This window comes from Trachurus japonicus, chromosome 2 (assembly GCF_045865225.1).
Source record: "Trachurus japonicus isolate A0001 chromosome 2, Traja_1.0".
Lineage (NCBI taxonomy): Eukaryota > Metazoa > Chordata > Actinopteri > Carangiformes > Carangidae > Trachurus > Trachurus japonicus.
Genome location: NC_140908.1, coordinates 7,884,250 through 7,901,520, shown reverse-complemented (window position 1 = coordinate 7,901,520; position 17,271 = coordinate 7,884,250). Strand labels below are relative to the sequence as shown.

The 17,271-nt window shown below is 44.2% G+C and overlaps 1 protein-coding gene across 42 annotated transcripts in view; it reads left to right on the top strand.

The window, feature by feature from the left end:
- The first annotated feature begins 5,815 nt into the window (after positions 1-5,815).
- Positions 5,816-17,271, top strand: part of LOC146990711 (muscleblind-like protein 2a) — a 49,726-nt gene continuing 38,270 nt past the window's right edge. For 11 of the 42 annotated variants that reach the window (XM_085798038.1, XM_085797966.1, XM_085797846.1 and 8 more), the window contains exons 1-2: positions 9,694-10,045; positions 15,686-16,599. In XM_085798038.1, the coding sequence (XP_085654164.1) occupies positions 16,426-16,599 (174 nt within the window). In that variant the 5' untranslated portion in view covers positions 9,694-10,045; positions 15,686-16,425. Of the gene's footprint in view, positions 6,316-9,674; positions 10,046-10,790; positions 11,088-15,685; positions 16,600-17,271 lie in introns of those variants that run through there. The other 31 variants (XM_085798028.1, XM_085797958.1, XM_085797798.1 and 28 more) reach the window with 17 other exon arrangements.

Sequence of the window (17,271 nt, the reverse complement as noted above, 5' to 3'; positions counted from 1 at the left end):
AGTCATACCAGTAGGTTTGTTACCTTTAATTATTGGTGCAAGCTATTTTTAGAACGGCAGAGCAGAGCCGCGAGCTGCTCAGAGCAACACTTTTCGAGGTAAACTCATGCATGCACGTTGGGGGCATTTGCCTCTAAAACAACTCTGTCTCATAACGTTCTGTTACTATCTCATAGCGTGGTGAATGTGCAGGTCACAACTTGTCCACCAGAGCGTTTTGGAGTTGTTGGATTGTGTATTTGATGAGTTTGATGAGGGAAACCAAGAAATCCCATGAGCCTCCGTAGCGTACTGTAGCTCTGAGCAGCTCGCAGCTCTGCTCAAAATGTTGAACTATCCCTTTAAAGTTGACAGGATTAAAGTCGCCTTGAATATTCTGGGTTCATTTTCTGTTGATTTGATGATCTTGTTCTCACTTTCTTTTGCTTATGTTGTACTTTGTGCGTGTGTTATGGGCTATAAATGTTACTTTGACTGAGATGCAACCAGAATGTATAAAAGTCTGTCATTGAAGTTGTATTTTACCGCTCCACTGTCAAAGCAGACATATTTACCTGGTCAGGGATAGGGCAGCTGTGGTGAGAGGTCAACACCTCCGAGCTGATGGAGGGGGATGCCTGCTCCTCTATGAGGCACTGCAAGTGTCCTTGTAACCTGCTGCGGCAGTCGGCAGCCATGCAGCAGAGGCATCAATATTTCACGCTGATGGGTCGCCTCGAGATGGGTTATTATTGTCTCTTACACTGAGGGAGACACATACACACACACACTGATTCCTTTTCTCTCACTGCTACACACAACAGCCTTGACAGACACACACTGACATGTCATCACGGGCTGTTTCTAAAAACTCGTTTGTCATTCACAAGAAACCTGACATCATTTCGACTTGTTGGAATGAAAAATACTTAATTTCGACCTCCAGATTCATTCTGTTTATGAGTTTGTGTGTATATGGGAAACAGAGTGTGTGTGTGTGTGTGTGTGTGTGTGTGTGTGTATATGTATGTGTGTGTGTGGACATAATTAGCTGACTTCTCTCTGATCCTTAATGCATTATTGAATATTTCAAAGGAGTCTCAATCCTTTGGGCTAAGTGGCTGCCAAGTTGGGATCACAGGGCGGGTTCGGCCATGATGAAGGGCGGTTCAGCCATTAAGGAGTCTGGGCTGTGCTGCCGGCCTTGTGTGAACCTGGAGCTCATGAATAATATAAATTCCTTTACTGTATTTGGAAGCACTTTGGGCTGTAGTAAGGGAACGTCACATTGATTTTTTTTTCTTTCTTTTTTTTTGGGCCGTGCAGTTTCAGGGAACAGGTCTGCTCGATTGTAGCGGTAAATAATGGCCAGGAGAAAATAGAAAGATTCATTTCAGTCATTCCACACAGAGAACAACAGCCATGGGTCTTGTCTTGTTTCAAGTGAACTCCACGCACTGCAACCTTGGCAAAACAATAGCTGCGTTGCCATGGCGATCTGCCATTTCTCCTGACATTTCCAAGATTTTCATCTCACCTCTTGCAATTATTCCCCTGTATGTTTCTTTTCTGAAATACCGCCGTTTAGTACTGGATATTAAAAGTAAGACGGACCTGCAACATGAGAGTGAAAATGAAGGCCAATGCTAATGCTGCTTGGCCGAGTCAGGACATTAAACTTTATCCTGAATTTCTCTCATTACTGTGTGAGTTCATGAAGAAGGCACTGCTTTAGCAGGAGCACTTTTAACTTAGGTCAGGTTTTAGAGTAGAACACACTTCTTCTTGCACAAATAGATCACTTTTCCTCACTTATTTTATGGATCTGTGGGTGAGGCTTGTGGCGGCACAGCGCAGCGTGCACACTCTCCTCTCTGCACCTCCCACAGCTCAAAGACGCGCAGGTTGTTTTGCATGGAGACGCTAAACAGCCAGAGGGCGTGGGTTTCTGTCTCAACTTGTCAGCCCCGTGATTGACGCCCAACCCGTCCACGGCGTGGGCTACACACCCATTTGGGATGGTCTCCAACCCCACGATTGTTTGGACAGTAGAGTTGGCTCCATTACTTGCAATTAAAACAGCACCGAGAATGTTACAGTACCAGTTTCTCAAAAGACTCAGACACAAAGAAGCATTGATCTTCTCCTCCAGCTCCTTGCTGAAAAGTAAATAATCATATTAATAATCCTGTTTCTCAAAATGTTGACCCACTTCTTAAAGGTTACACACTGAAAAGGCTGAGACCCACAAACTGATGGAGAGATGGAGCAGTGACCCTTCCCCAATATATCTAATTGTGTTTTATATTAAACTGGGCCTAGTGTGCCATAAACATACCTTGTTATTGTGCGTTTAATACTTAAAGCAGAAGTAAGCGATCCGGTCGTTTTGGCTAACTTCCTGTCAGCCGATGGAGTTAGCAGCCCCCGCCCTCGTCCCTATGTCACCACATTCACGCACATCCCTTGGCTGCACACACAGAGCGGACCGCCCCTTTATGCCGTTCTCTCTCCTCATTGGATAAAGGTTGTAGGATACAAGGAAAGTTTTCTCCTCGGCTTACAGCAGAGCAGAGTGACTGACTGACCCGTGTTTCAGACCAAACACTCTATATAAGTGATTGCTGTCGGAAGATATAACTATTTAAGACTTATATTAACACAAATATTCCACTTACTTCTGCTTTAATACTAAGCTATCTAAATAACACACAGGATCACATGTTTTTTTTTTTTTTAATTTTGAATATGTACAGGTTCAGTGAGGTGGCCGTGCCACTGCCATTTATAAACAGACCTGTAAACTGATACCAAGGCCAATATCAACAATGTCTAATGATAATCAAGCTGTGATGCTTTTATTTCAAATATAAATGTTGAGATGAAAAAATATTAAAAAATGTCTAATCAAACAAAAATATTGCGACCCCCCTGCAGTACTTCCGCGGACCCCCTTGGGGTCACAGACCCCCTGTTGAAAACCTCTGCAGCAATAATCAATATTTTTTTATAATAACATATCAGATAAATGAGAAAACAATACAACAATGGGAAAGAGGTCAGAGGTCAGTGGTGAATCTGCTGCCGCCCTCAGCTTCACTGCTTTTGTTGTATACTTCTATCTGAACAACATGATTATTATTATTAAACAATTACACCAACTGCCTCATATAGTATGATCCAGTATGGCTTCTACAGAGTCTTCCTTTATGCTGAAAACAGCATCACGGTGGATGGTGGATGGAGCGTTATGAACAAATAGCTGCGGCAGATGATTTATGATGATGCATAACTAGTCTTTTCTCAGCGGACAAATGAGTCTGCCTAAAAATGGATCCTCTCAGCGTTTTGGATCAGCTCACCCACTGCAGTGTGCACACGCATTTGGGAATCAGTTTGTTTAATGACAGCGCCACCTTCTTCAATCCATCATTACTTAGGGCTTTGTTGATTAGTAAAATGCTCATCAAAGTCATAGTGGGAGGAAAATGCCCAGGTGATCTCCCTACAATCAATCAAATTGAATGAAACACAGTGAAAGTGGCCACACACACACACACACATTCTCTCTCTCTTTCGCTCCCTCCCTCTCTACTGAGCTTTGTGTCAGCCGTAAGCTCTTTCCATTAAACCTGTGCTGCATTAAGCATTTGGGTTAAAAGCTTTCATAATCAGGTGTGCTCTCGTTTAGCGTACAGAGATGTTCAAGATCAATACTGTCCTTGACATGAGAGCTTTTGCCCACTGTGTAGGTGTATGTGCGTGTGTGTGGGTGTAGGGAAAAAGACCTCAGAGTCCAAGCTTTGGCCCTGGTGCATGTGTATATGTTTTGTGTCAGGTTTCTTTTTACTTCTACCCATCTGAGGGCCTGTTTGCTGTCTTCTGTCTGCAGGGCAAACTGTTTTCCTGCTGTGATCTCTTCATTCTGTGCTTGAGAGAAACCAACATTGGTGTGTTCTGTATATAATGCGGTTGTTTTTCTGCCTGACGCCCCCTCAGCTGATCCCAAGGTCCACTCTGCAGACTGCTACTGCAACAAATGTAGAGTCCAAACCTATTAATGAGCACACAAACACATAAATGCATCTGTTTCGGTTCGTTTCTCTTCGCTTCTGTGCGTACTGATTATGTTTTGCAGGTGTGTCAATCCCATCATAACGAGCCGTAAGCATGGCATTCATCTTAGAATTGAGATGGCACTGCGTATGCAAATCAACTTGTTATAAGAGTTGTTACGAACCCAATTATATGGAGTTTGCGGAAGAAGAGAGGATCTGTCCTTCAAGATACCACCACTTTTTTTTTAGAGATGATGTCCAAAATAAATATGCTATTCATATACAAAACAGTCACATGTGGGAAGAAAGATAACACACGTGTTTTAACTTCATTTCATCAAACAAGTCAAATAAAGAAAATGAGTTGTTAAATTGATCTTTTTTTTAAAGCCTGTACAGTATGTAGCCTATGTATTTGTGCGATGTGCTTGTGCATTGTGTTTGCAAGTGTGTGGGCGTTCAGGGACTTTTAGAAGTATGCCGGCAGCAGCGTTTTTACAAATGCCTCCTCTGCATTGGGATCAATATGTTAGGCCTTAGGGGGGGATGAGCTTGACCTATGTGAGCAGTTTTTCATAATCACTTGCATCTTGAAAATACTGTTTTTCTCCATAGTTCCGCTGCCTTGACCGTATTGTGTTTTGCCTTTTTGTTTTATTTGAATATGAAAAGATAAAATATCTTTTCAGACTTTTTCTGTTGCAGTTGGTCTGCCTGGGATCATTTTCATTAACGTTGCCACAACTATGATGGGGGTCAGATGTCACAAAGATGAATTATGCCGTAACAGATTCTGACAGGAGGTTATTCAATAGCAGTAGCATATGTCAACATTTACCTTCAGCGGTCTGACCTGAGGTTATGTGACTGTTTTTTTTTTTGGTTCAGTATGACAGATTGTAAATTGAGCCCATCACCTTCTGTGTTTCAAACTGTTGTGCTTGATGAAATATTACCATTTGCACCAAGCCGCTTGCTGACTAATAACGTCTTCATCCCTGACACCTGCCAAGGACCTGTGTCCTCACAAACTGTGATGAATTCATTCCCAGTAGCATACCACTGAAGCAGGCCTTGGCCCTGACAGAGCACTGTATAATGGCTATGTTCATTGTTCGTGTGCTCAACAGGCAGCACATGGCGTGGGCAGCAGTCAGTGGGGCTAAATTTGTGCCTCTCTGCTCATTCCGGGGATATTTGTGACTTGCTCCTTGTTGACTCGTTGCGCTCCTTGTTGACAACGGGTCTCTGTGTGTCACAGTCTGCTAAATCCAGCCAGCTGTACGCAACCTCGGCTGCGAAATGCTGGAGATGTGCAGTGCACGCTCCTCTGCAAGACATCAAGGGAGTGCTGACGTGCTGATTTGGAGTGTAGGCTATGATCAGATGTGAAGTTGCTGTCATATTTACATTTGTATTAACATATTTGAGATGGTAATAATAACAAACAATAAATTACCATATTTGTTGTGTTAAAATTGAGACATATCCTTTGTACTGCATGAATAAAATGACTAAAATCCACCCAGAATAACATTATAGGAAATTAAGACTTAGAGAAGCTGGCAGCATTAGTCACATATATAAGTATTACAACTTGCAGTATTTCAGTGAATACAGCACAACAGATGCTGTCAAAGTCTTTAATGTCTTCATCTTGTCGATGGAGGGCTACTTTGACAGACAGACGGGCACTGGTTCATAAATCAGTAGCCACATCTTTTCCCCGAGGAAGATTCACTGTTGTTTCCTAGGTAACAAGCACCCCTTTCCCTTTCCCCTTGGTTCCTCTGGACTGTACCATATTTACTGTAGGTGGGAAATTGTGTTGTTTTCGAACCGAAGTGGGTTTCTGTGATTTAACTCAACGACGTATAACACCACATTATCACTGCAAACTGTTTTTATTGACGTTGTAGTTTATTACTGGTCAAATAATTGTTAATAAATCCGTTACTGGTATGTAAACCTTAGAAACGAACCCCCTGGCGAAGCTCACTTAACATTTCCTCCAACTGTCAAAATCGCTTGTTGCTTCCTACCCCAGCCTTAAAAGTAGTTAGCGAGCTAGCGTGTAGCGAGTGGTGTCGTCGCGAAGCCTTTCACTGATAATATCTTTCGAAAGCGGAAAAGTTTGCGGCTGAAAAAGAAACAGAGTCGAAGGCCACTCTCTGCCGTCCTGTTCCCGAAACGTGGGTCCCCCTCTAGCCGAAATAGCGCTCTTGGGAAGCGGCGGTGGCGGCTGAAGTGCAGCTGGATGTGACAGGTTCGTCATCAGGTAAGCTGCAGGTAGTTAGCTTAGCAGCTAGCACCTTCTGGCTGTGGCGTCTCTTTACACACTTGTTACAGCGTTATGCAGAATAAAGGGGGGAAGGGGGGCTTCGGACAGTAAAGGTGTATGATAATATCTCTAATGTTGTTGTAACATTGGTCGCCGACGGCTGGTTTGCAATGCTAGCTCCTAATCAGTGCCGATAGCTAATGAAAACAAGTGAAAGCTGCTCCATAAAATCAAAGATTTAATCAATATGCATTACGTCGTCGTGATCCCCCGTGTGTTTCTCCTGCACGGTTCAGAGTAATGCTTTCTGGGACATGCTGTTTGCTATTAGTGAAGTAGCTAATGACCTAATAAAATCTCTCGGGTCTAGATTTGATAGTTACTAATTCATTATTAATTCCACGTTTGATTGACAGTAACAAGTATTAACCAATGTCTTTGGCAGCATTGTCTAGTGCGTGTCTTTTCCAGAGAACAAAAAAAGATGCCATGATGTTATTTAAATGCATATGTAATAACAAAATAAATTCTATTCTACCTTAATTAATGGGTTGTTAGATTTAATTGTTGGATACAAGAAAAAATGAAGCAGCTCTTATGAGATGTTAACTGAGGCACATTTTCATTTACTGCAGGTTGGCTGAGCAATAGTCTTTACACCTGGGTGAGGTTAATAGGTTTTGATCAGGTTAGTTGCTAGGTCACCTACTGTAATTTGTCCTCCAGTTAATGCAAATTGACATCTAGAAGTGAATTGCACCACTGGAAGCACAGTGAGGCCGACTGGAGACATTAGCTATCAGTCTAATACTGTAAAGTGGACCTCGGCTTGCCATTTATATGGAATATATTGCGCTCATTAGGGTTATTACAGCAGTGCTACACACTGCAGTCCACAGCACAGCAATCCACAGTACATTATGATTGGCATGAAATGAGTTTTTTTGTAATCAGATGTTTGATAATGGGTCAAAATATTACACAGGGTAAAATTAACATCACAGAAAATAGTTTGATCCTAAGCCAGCAGGAATTTTATTATGGGGTATATCGTGTCCCCTGGTTGATTTAAGTCCTTTTTTCCCCTTTTACCTTTGAACATTGAATTTGCTCCAAGACATAATAGATGACCACCACTTGCCTATATTCACCACTTGCAGACTTAGTAAAGTGAGCTGCAAACAGAAGGAAACAGAACTGTCCGTCGCTTGATATTTTATTATAGCTAATAATAGAAAAAGACAGCTGCCTTTTCATTGATCTGTCTTCAGTGCCCTATTTCTGAGTCCTGTTTTTTTTTCTCTTTTTTTTTTACTCTCTCTCTCTTTCCTATCATGTTTAACTATCAAGTAGTAATAGTAATTTCAGGAAATACAAACAATATTCTGTGCCGGGCAGCATTTCCAAACAGTTTTAACCTGTCAGTCTTCATTTACGGTAATTAGCCATTGTTTCAAAATTCCCCCTTTGTGTTTGAAAATGAAGCCGCTTTGGCGCACAGAATCCAAAATCTGGTTGTGTGTGAGTGAGCCAAGCCGTTTGGGGTCAAACAGGACAGGGATAATAAGTGGGGAGGGGATACCATGTGGGAAGGAAGTGGCTCGGCTTGTTTGTCTGCCAGGCTTTTGTTTGTTTTCCTGTCGGACAAATCTATTTAGGAGGTAGGCTATCTAAGGTCTGCCGGTGGAAATTAGCTACAAGCAGGGCTTGTTATACAGTTATTGACAGTTATTCACTAATGTGGTTATGGAGAAGTCGGTTGCAGCTAAATGAGAGATTGATACGTTTCATCCATCAGCAGTGATGTGGCATGCCGACCTGCACAACTGCTGTTTATTTTGGATGAATAATAAGATATTGAGTTGTTTTTTTATTATTTTACTAGTCAGGTTTCATCTTGCAGTATTATTTAGTTGTTACTGTCAAGGAGCACTCCTTTTTTCATTTCTTGCCTATAGACTACATTCACGGAAAGTGTAAATTGACACTTTTACGTTTGACAAAGGCTGAGAGCCCCTTCCTCCCTGTTCCTGCTTCACCTAATGGCAGAGTGCTTGTCTGTTATTTCCCTACAGGTGCCCTGATGCCTAAGATGACGTCAGCATTCAGTGTCATTTGCTGAGGTAGACGTTTTTCATGCTAGTGGGATTAATCCCCCCTCCCAACCCCCCTCCAAGTCCCCAAAGACAAATCTATTGCCCGTGAAGCATCAGATTATATATAGCTACCAAAGCATAATCAGGCAGTAAATAGGTTTGTTTATCATGGAACTGTAATTCATGTTCAGCTTCACAGATTTCAACGAAACACCCAGGCTGCCGCGTCATTCACAGCCTTTGTATGAGACAGAGGCACAGAGAGAAAGAGAGACAGACACAGGGAGAGACAGAGGCACAGAGACAGACGGTACAGCTGTTCTATTGAATCTGGATCGAAAAGTCATGAAGCTGGATCTCTGACTCATCAGTTCTGTGACGCTCCGGTTTCACGGCTCATGTGATGCCAACCAGCATGTCATCAGCTGGGTGGAGGGGGAGAGGATGGGTGGGGTAGTAGACAGACCAAGACTCCCAAATTCAAGCCACGACCAGTCTTTTTTTTTTTTCTTTCCCAAGCACACTCTGATGCAATAACAATAACAGAAATGTTCACTACTGTGCAATTTTCCAGTCCAGTAAACGAAGGAGTTAGATTGAAATAGATCTTGAAAGATAGCTTATAGAAATGAGGAAAACATACAGGTAGGGGGGTGGGGAGAGGTCAGAGGAGGAGATAGTGAATGTAAGGGAGAAGGGTGTCTGGGTGGAGGGGTAGATGAGTTTAGAGGACGGATGCTGAGTGGAAGTAGAGGTGAGTTGGGAGGGGGAGGAGGTGCAGTGCTCCTGTTTCCTGGGGGGATGGTGTTAAATGTGATGATAGAACATAGACAAGGACAGAGCTGATTTCATTATGCGACTGCAGCAACACTTTGATTATTGCTTACTGGTATCGTTCTGTGGTATGACAGATGCATCTAGATTTTATTTATTTCTTGAGCTCGGTTTCTATTTGAAAACAGCTCATGTGGCGCTGATTTGAATTGAAATATAATCAAGTTCACCGGGCGGGAAGGACGGAAATAGAATTCATAATGTGATACTTTAACAGGGCATGAAATTGGGGAAATACCTTTTAAGCTGAGCATTCAGGGGTTGTTACTGTAAGTGCAGTTTTCACCCCTTCACTTAGGCTGCTCTGCTCCAATGGAGAGCCGGGATTCAGAGGAGCCGTCCGTCTATTGGCCGGAGCAGCGAGGGGCAGGGCCTTGCCACAAGCTGGTGGGCAGGAAGGGGCTGGCTTTAGGGGTGTGCGGTGGTGGGAGGGGGGAGTGGTGGCGGTGGTGGTGGCTGGAAGTGTTTCAGCTAGATAGTTGGAGTAGACACTCTTCTGCTTCCTGCCTGCCTGCCTGCCTCGCTCGCTTGCTTGCTCCGTGGCTGAGAGAGAGAGAGAGAGAGAGAGAGAGAGACATCGAGAGAAAATCCCTGTCTAGGCATGGACCTCCGGCTGCAGCACTCGGCAGCTCGTGAGGAATGACAACACTTCACATGGTCATTAACTCCAGTCGCTGAGGCTGAAGGGAGAGGGCTGTGTTGTAGCTCAGTGTCACAGAAGCACCGGGTGCCTCCTATGAACGGGACAGCTAACAGACAGAGGCACACAACAGAGCAACGGGACCCAGTGAAACGAGGTGGGAAAGAACCGTCATGTTGGCTGGCTTTCTCTGTTTTTTCTTTTTCTTTTTCTTTTTCTTTTTTTCGCTCTAAGATTTTTTTTCTGGAGTTTTGCTGCAGTGTGCTGCTGCATACCAGTCTGGGTGGGGAGGGAGGAGAGGGAATATTTTATCTGCGAGCGAAAGAGTGTGAGGCTGAAACGAGGGAAGAAACAAAGAAAATATAGACATAGTGGGATAAATCCAAAAGAGCAATGGGAATCTTTCCGCCACGCATTAACTATCCGTATTGCAGTTTCCAGCACAGTAATGGACTTTCTCTTCTGGCTTTGGGCTTTATCACAGCAGTTGACTTGCTCCCTCCTCGGTGCAAATGTCAGGAGATCCTTTTTTTGCCACATGGGCAATATATTTTTCACTCTGTAGAGAAAAACTTGTGTTGTGTAGCATCTGCCCTGACACTGCTTGCTTTGTGTGTTTCCCACAAAGTTTTTTCCTGGTAACTGTCAGTGTGCAAATTCTTTCAAAGAACAAGGACGAACTACAGGCAAAGGTTGTTTGTACAGGACAGGGTCTGATGTTTCGACACTCTTTATGTATGAGGACACAAATAGCCGACGGCCTGAATAAGCTGGAACTTCGCAGTTCTAATAAGGCCCACCTCATAATTAACCTTTTGAGTTAGATGGGGCACGGTTGACGTGTCTCTAGCTTTCCGCTGTCTGTCTAGATTTAGCTGCGCCGGGCGCTCGCTCGGCCTGGTGCACCCAAGCAGTGGTCATCATTGCCTGCATGGAAAAGGCCGGGGTGGTGTCATACGTCTGGCCACGGATCAAGGGGAAGTGGGTGTTTTCTAAAATGGAACATCAGTACAGCCCTTCCTGTTGAGAAAAGAATAGGATACGTCTGCAGGACCCTGAGAGCCAGATATCCCCATCTCCGAAAATTGACTCTCATGCAAATTGTACCTCGAGATGGTATTAAAAGGATTTAGTGGTTAGTAGGTTTTCCACACATCTTCTGCATGAAAGAGGGATTCAGATTGCTCTGTGACACAAGGGTGAGTTTGCTGAATCATTCAGCTCTTATGTTTTCAAGTGCTGTAATTTGGCAGCTTAAGACTTCCACTCATTTGATGTTGTTATACTTCATATTCAATGCACGAGAGCTTTTATCTAATCTAGTGATTTGATTTTAGGATATACAGCGTAAAGTGTCAGCGGGACTTATCACAACAGTGGCACTGTACCCATAGTGCTTCTTTCTATCAGCACTTCAGACTTTTTACATGCAGTACTCCCGGGTATCCTGGTAATCATCATGTTTATCTGAACAGCACCATTCACCTCTGGCTGCCAACTGTACTGTAATTAGCTGATGACTTCCCTGAGTCCTGTGGCTAAGCAGGGAGCAGATGAGAATACTTACACTGGAAAACAAGCCCATTTACTGAGTGCAGGGGTTGGTATCAATTAATGACACTAAGCTTGTTTTCAGTTTAGTATTTAAAAACTTAACAAATGATGGGAGATTGTGTATCATTTGTTCTGTGTTATTGAATAGTGCAACTTATCAGGAGAGGAAATCCCAGCCCTATACCATGAGCAGGGCCATTTGGGTCACTGTGGTTTAGCTAAGGCTATTATGATATGGGGCACACCTATCTGCTGACTGTGTGAAATGCTTCTTGCGTTGCCTCTGAACAGTAGCTTAGTGCTGGTATAGACTCTGCTGAGCTCACTCACTCGTCCTTATCGCTAATGGTATTTGATAATATTGAACTCAAGGAGCCGTAGCTTATGCCAAAGACAATTTCATAAGCATCATAGCGCCCATAGTATTAAATACGAATTAGGCTGCAGGGCCATGCGCTGATCCTCTCTGGAAGATGCATAGGAACATTTTGCAAGGCAGCAAGCTGGTGATGTCACACGGAGAGCCAGGCTAGGTTCGCCATGGATGGAGGACATTTTGATAAAAACCTGCACTCATTTTCCATTACTCACTGGAAACTGAACATTTTCCTATTCCCCCTCTACAATGAGGCCCTCTCTCTCCACAGCCTTGAAAAACATTGGCCACTTGTTCCTCTCGACCATGCAAATGACCATACAACTGCAGCTCGCCAGCATAAAATGGTAATAAATGGAAATGCAGTTGCTCAGGTACCCAGCTCATGCTCACGTCTGTCACACTCATTTGTATTTGGACTTTATTTTGCTGGCAACACCTGGCTGATGCCACAGTAAACGTTGTCACAAGGCTTACGACCAATGGAAACCAGGTAGCTTATCGTCTCTGCTGAACAAATACAAGCGGCTAAGATAACTGCAGCGCACAGCCAGAGCACACAGATACCAGACTAATGGGTTACATACGTGGTATTCAGAGGTCAAGCCAATGACTTTCACTCGAGACGCCCCAGTCCCGCTGACTCTCATTCAATTAAGCAGACTGACCAAGATAATGCCCCTGCCAGCTGGCCTTAGTAAGCGTCAGTAATCCATAAAGTCTAGTACTGTGGTGCTTTTCTTCACATCTCTGCCCTGCTTTATCAGGTCACTGTCCATCCCCTGTTTGTACTGACAACACAGGGGGGACGCAGCTTTCTTAGAGGAACTCAGGAATGATCTTTTTTTTGCTTTTTAGGTTTTATTACATGTGGTACTGAATTTCTGTAAACCTGTAAACAAAAGGGGGACACTATGAGGATTGAAGATTCAACTATTTTATTACATTACCTTGAAACGAAATATATTTCTGTGTAGTCAGAGCTAGATTATTAGACTAGTCCTTTACTCACAATCTGTTCCTGCGAAAATCATATTGTTATATTAATATTTTTTATCTCTGCTGTGCAAAAACTGAGCTGAGTGTGTACAGGAGGGATGATCCCTGAGTTGACAACATACTGTAGGCTGCTGCATGGTCCCTTCCAACATCCAGACCATCTGTCTTGCCGTACAGTCATACCAGTAGCATTGTCCTCGAAGCGTGGCCGCCAAACGTAGCGTGAACTACGTCAGTTTGCTTGGAGCAGAAGCTAAGCTAAGTGTCCAAGGACACATCACACACCAGACTAAACCAAAACTGCGCGGCCTGCCTCTAACCCCAGCGAGAGCTCTCCAAAGCAGTCATTATTGGAAACCAATTTTCTTCCACTCTGTGTTTGAGTTTCCCATGCTCTTAGGATGGGATGTTGTTACATGACAGGGGTAACAGTTTTCCCCCCAGGATGGCAGATTACTTTCCAGCAGGAGCTGTGGGGTTTTTCTAGAGGCTAGCATTAGATACACATGCAGTTCCTCTGTGCCAGGTTTTTTTATTTTGCTCTTTATTTGTGATTTTATGTAATTAACTGAAGGGATGAGTTTGTGGTCAGAATTTTAATTGATGAAATTGTAGTATGTGGTCTAAGAAGTTAATTTGGGTCTAGTTTAAAGGATTTCAAAGCCTTTAAAACAATGACAAAAGCACTGGCATTGGCGGCAGTTGAATCCCCAGGCCATATTGCACAAACATGAAGGAGCCTATACAGTATGTGAGCAGACATGTGGTCATGTTGCTGCATGATTTTTTATCATGCCATCGCCCACATGAGGGTCCTTTTGATCTCCAGTCCTCCCCATTTGTTTTGAATATCTTACATGACAGACATTGTTGGGATGTTGCCTGTTGAGTGAGTCCCCTGTGAGCTTTCCAGATGACCCCAACCAACCCTCATCCGCATTGTGGGTCTGCTCCATACTATGAAAGCTTTCAGTGCCTCAAACGTCTTCTTTCTTCCGTGGTCTTCAACCGTTCTGGCACAGCTCGCTCCATTTGTGGTCAAGTCATTTCGCAGAGAAATGGTGCCTCTGTCCCTTCACACATTATGACAAAGTAGGTTAGCTTGATCACAGACTTCTTATGGCTTCTAAAAATAAGAGGGGATTAATTGTTAAAGGTCAGATCTGACATGATTCTTACCTGCCTGTCTCTTCTGCAGCGATTGGCTCTCTCCCTGGGGAGATGGTGTGAAATTAAATCCTGCTTTGGAGAGTGGAGCCTGGGCGTCGGTACGATCGGGCCAGGAAGCTTCTCATCTCATTTCACATGATCAGCACTAAAGTGGGACAATATGATTAGCTAGACAATGGTCTGGATTCATAGGCAGGGAACAGTATAAGGTTGGTGGGTGATTTCAAGGGGAAACATCTCTCTGCTGCTAAGGAACGTTTACATGTCGTCAACAACAACAACAACAAAAAAAGGCACAGCCTGGGAGATTTCGGCCATTTACTCTTTTGGATGCGTGGCCTTATCCTTATGCTGCATTTGAGTTTCTCCCTTTGATGTTTCAGCCCTCAAACAAAACTACAAACAGAATACAGAAGTCTCCAATTAATGAGTCCAAGTTCAGCTAACAGACCAAAAGGAAGGATGATGTTTAGGTCTGCAGGACAGCAGCACACACACAAAAAATACTGCGCTGAACCTAAATCTGACAGGACCTGCATATAGTATGACAACTGTGTATGGCTTTCTGCTTGTGCAGGGAATTTGTAAAGGGATTTCCTCTTCCCTTAAGAGTAGCATTATATTTCTAGTAAGTCTCATCTTGCCTTCATTAAAACCAAGTGGGGGTTGTCATGTGCATTTCGAGTTTGTTTGACATTGTTCTCATGGTTCTTAACTTTTGATGTTTTGTATTTTCCATAGATGGGTTTGTACATTTGAATCAGTAGCAGGGAATCTTTGAGCTTGAGCTGTTTTACAACCCCTCTCCATCTCCTCCTTCATTCAGTCTGGTGTCCTCGGCTCCCATTCCCCTCCCTCGGTTCTCAGGAAAAATATTTCCAGATGTGCCAAGAAAGGAGCTCCCTGTGCAGTAGCTTAGTAATGGATTTCATACGCTCTAACTAAAGGTCACTTCCTCAGATTGTAGCCCGACCAGTTGTCCCACCTCTGTCCCCTGGTCAACAACCAGACCGAGACGGGTGCCTTAACAGGACGCGGCAAGATGCACACACACACATTCCCCTCGTGAATGTAAATTGCCCCGGCCGCCGTCAATGAGCCAGTATCTAATTTGGAACGGTGGGAGACCAGTGAATATTGCAGGACACTGGGCAGCGTCATAATCGTGTCTGGCACTGGCATATGCATCTGTCTCGGTCCCTCTCTGGCTGCTGGACGGCTGCCCGGAATAGTGCTGCGCTGCGCGGTTTTCTATTGGCTGCACCGTCCCTCCGTGCATGACTCTACAGGGCGGGTTGCACCCTAGGGCTTTTTTCTATCTCTGCTCGGAGTCGATGCTCTTGTCCACTGTCTCATAGCACAGAAGCTTTTGCCATTCACTGCTTTGTATGCAATATGTTGGAGAGCCAGCGGGCTTGTAGTCACCCGCTACAATAGCACACAGCAGTGACTGGGGGACTTAAACTCAAGTGGCTTCTGAATAACCTCACTACTGCCTTTTCTCCGGTTCATCAGCCCCGTACCCTTTAGAGCTAGCAGCCCTCTAGGGCAGCGTGCACACAAATTCAGACTGACATGCATACACAAACACTGTTAACGCCTGCTGATATTTAGCGAGCCCTTTTTCTCACTCTGAAAATAACCTCAATCTGTTTGTTTCTTGTCTCTCTTTCTGTCTCTTTCTCCTCTCCATTGCAGATCACTGACAGAAAGTGCCTTGTGAGACAGCATCCCGACGTGATGATCCCCGGGCGTTTCTGACGAGCTTCAGATTTCTCCCCTCTGCAGTCGTGACAGGATATAGCTCAGCTGCAAAACGCCGCTAACCTCTTGGGTTGTCCTTACCTGTGCTCAGTGTGATAAAACCCCGAGAGTTGGGGCTACTGCGCTGCTGGTCAAGGTGCCAAAGCTCAGTTAGAGGAGGTACTGAGGACTTTTGAAAAACAGAAAAGCCACAAACTTTGTGTTGTCCGAAACTGTGCCATTGCACCTCAAAATAGCACCACTTTTGCTCCCCGATAGCCACCACTGAACAGATATCATCATTCATTTAAAGGACATTTTGGGGACATTGGTACAACCAGTAGAGCTTGTCTCCGAGCATGCCCCCTCTGCCTTGTCAGAGGTCTGCACCTGAGGCTCACTGATTGATGAACAATTAGCGGTTTGACTGACAAACTCTTCAACAGCGGCGCAGTCCCATGCTCCGGTCACAGAGACTTTGCCAGTCCATTACCTCCACTTTCTTGTCCACAAGGACAAACCTCACCCACTGACCTGAGGCAGATCATTTACAGCTACATGTTCCATTAGTTTTAGTTGTTGTGGGTTTTATTTTTTTTTATTACTGGAACGCTGCAGCACCTCCTCAGAGGACATCCTCCTCCTTAAACCAAGTGGCTCCGCTCCACCACAGCTCCACAGCCAGCGCTGCTGACATGGCTCTAAACATCGCCTCGATACGGGACACAAAATGGCTGACCCTGGAAGTGTGCCGGCAGTTTCAGAGAGGGACTTGTTCACGCAGTGACGAGGAATGCAAATTTGCCCACCCACCCAAAAGCTGCCAGGTGGAGAATGGGAGAGTGATCGCCTGTTTTGACTCATTAAAGGTAAGGAGTTTAAAATACATCCTGTCACCACCTGGTTTCTATTTGTTAGTTTATTCCTCCACACGGTTAAATGATGCAAAGCAAACGGGACTTGGCTCACATCCCTGTATAGTACCAGTTTAGCATCTGATGTAAAATGTTACAGCGTTGTGGTTCCTAATGGTCGGTAGGTGTAGGTTGTCTGCTCAAATTAGCATGTGTGTCAGGTCTCCATGCTGCGCTGCAGTTAGCAGAGCGGTCTGACCTATGAAGCTAAAGGCCAGAGAGGTTTGTTGTCATGTTCACTGTCACCACAGGTGCGTGTGTGTGTGTATAGTTTTTTATACGGTAAGTTCTTCTAATGTTACCATGCCTTGTCCATCATCTGTACTTGTGGGGGAACATCTGATCGCCTTAAGTCATTCCAGGGCTTCTATTCCTGGGTGCACGTCAGCTGTCACACATAACCAACAACATCAACAGCCAGCGCTTGTTTTCTAATATTTGGTTCTCACAGATCCAAAACTTTGGCTTTAAAGCCACATTTAAGTATTTCATTCTTTTACACAGGCCTGTAGTTTATCTGTTGACACCTCTTATCAGGAGTTGTGTCACTGTTATGTTTGTATGTTTGATACACTTGCTATTAGACTGTGTGCCCTTTCTTTGTGGTAAAATATCTTAAATTAGCTT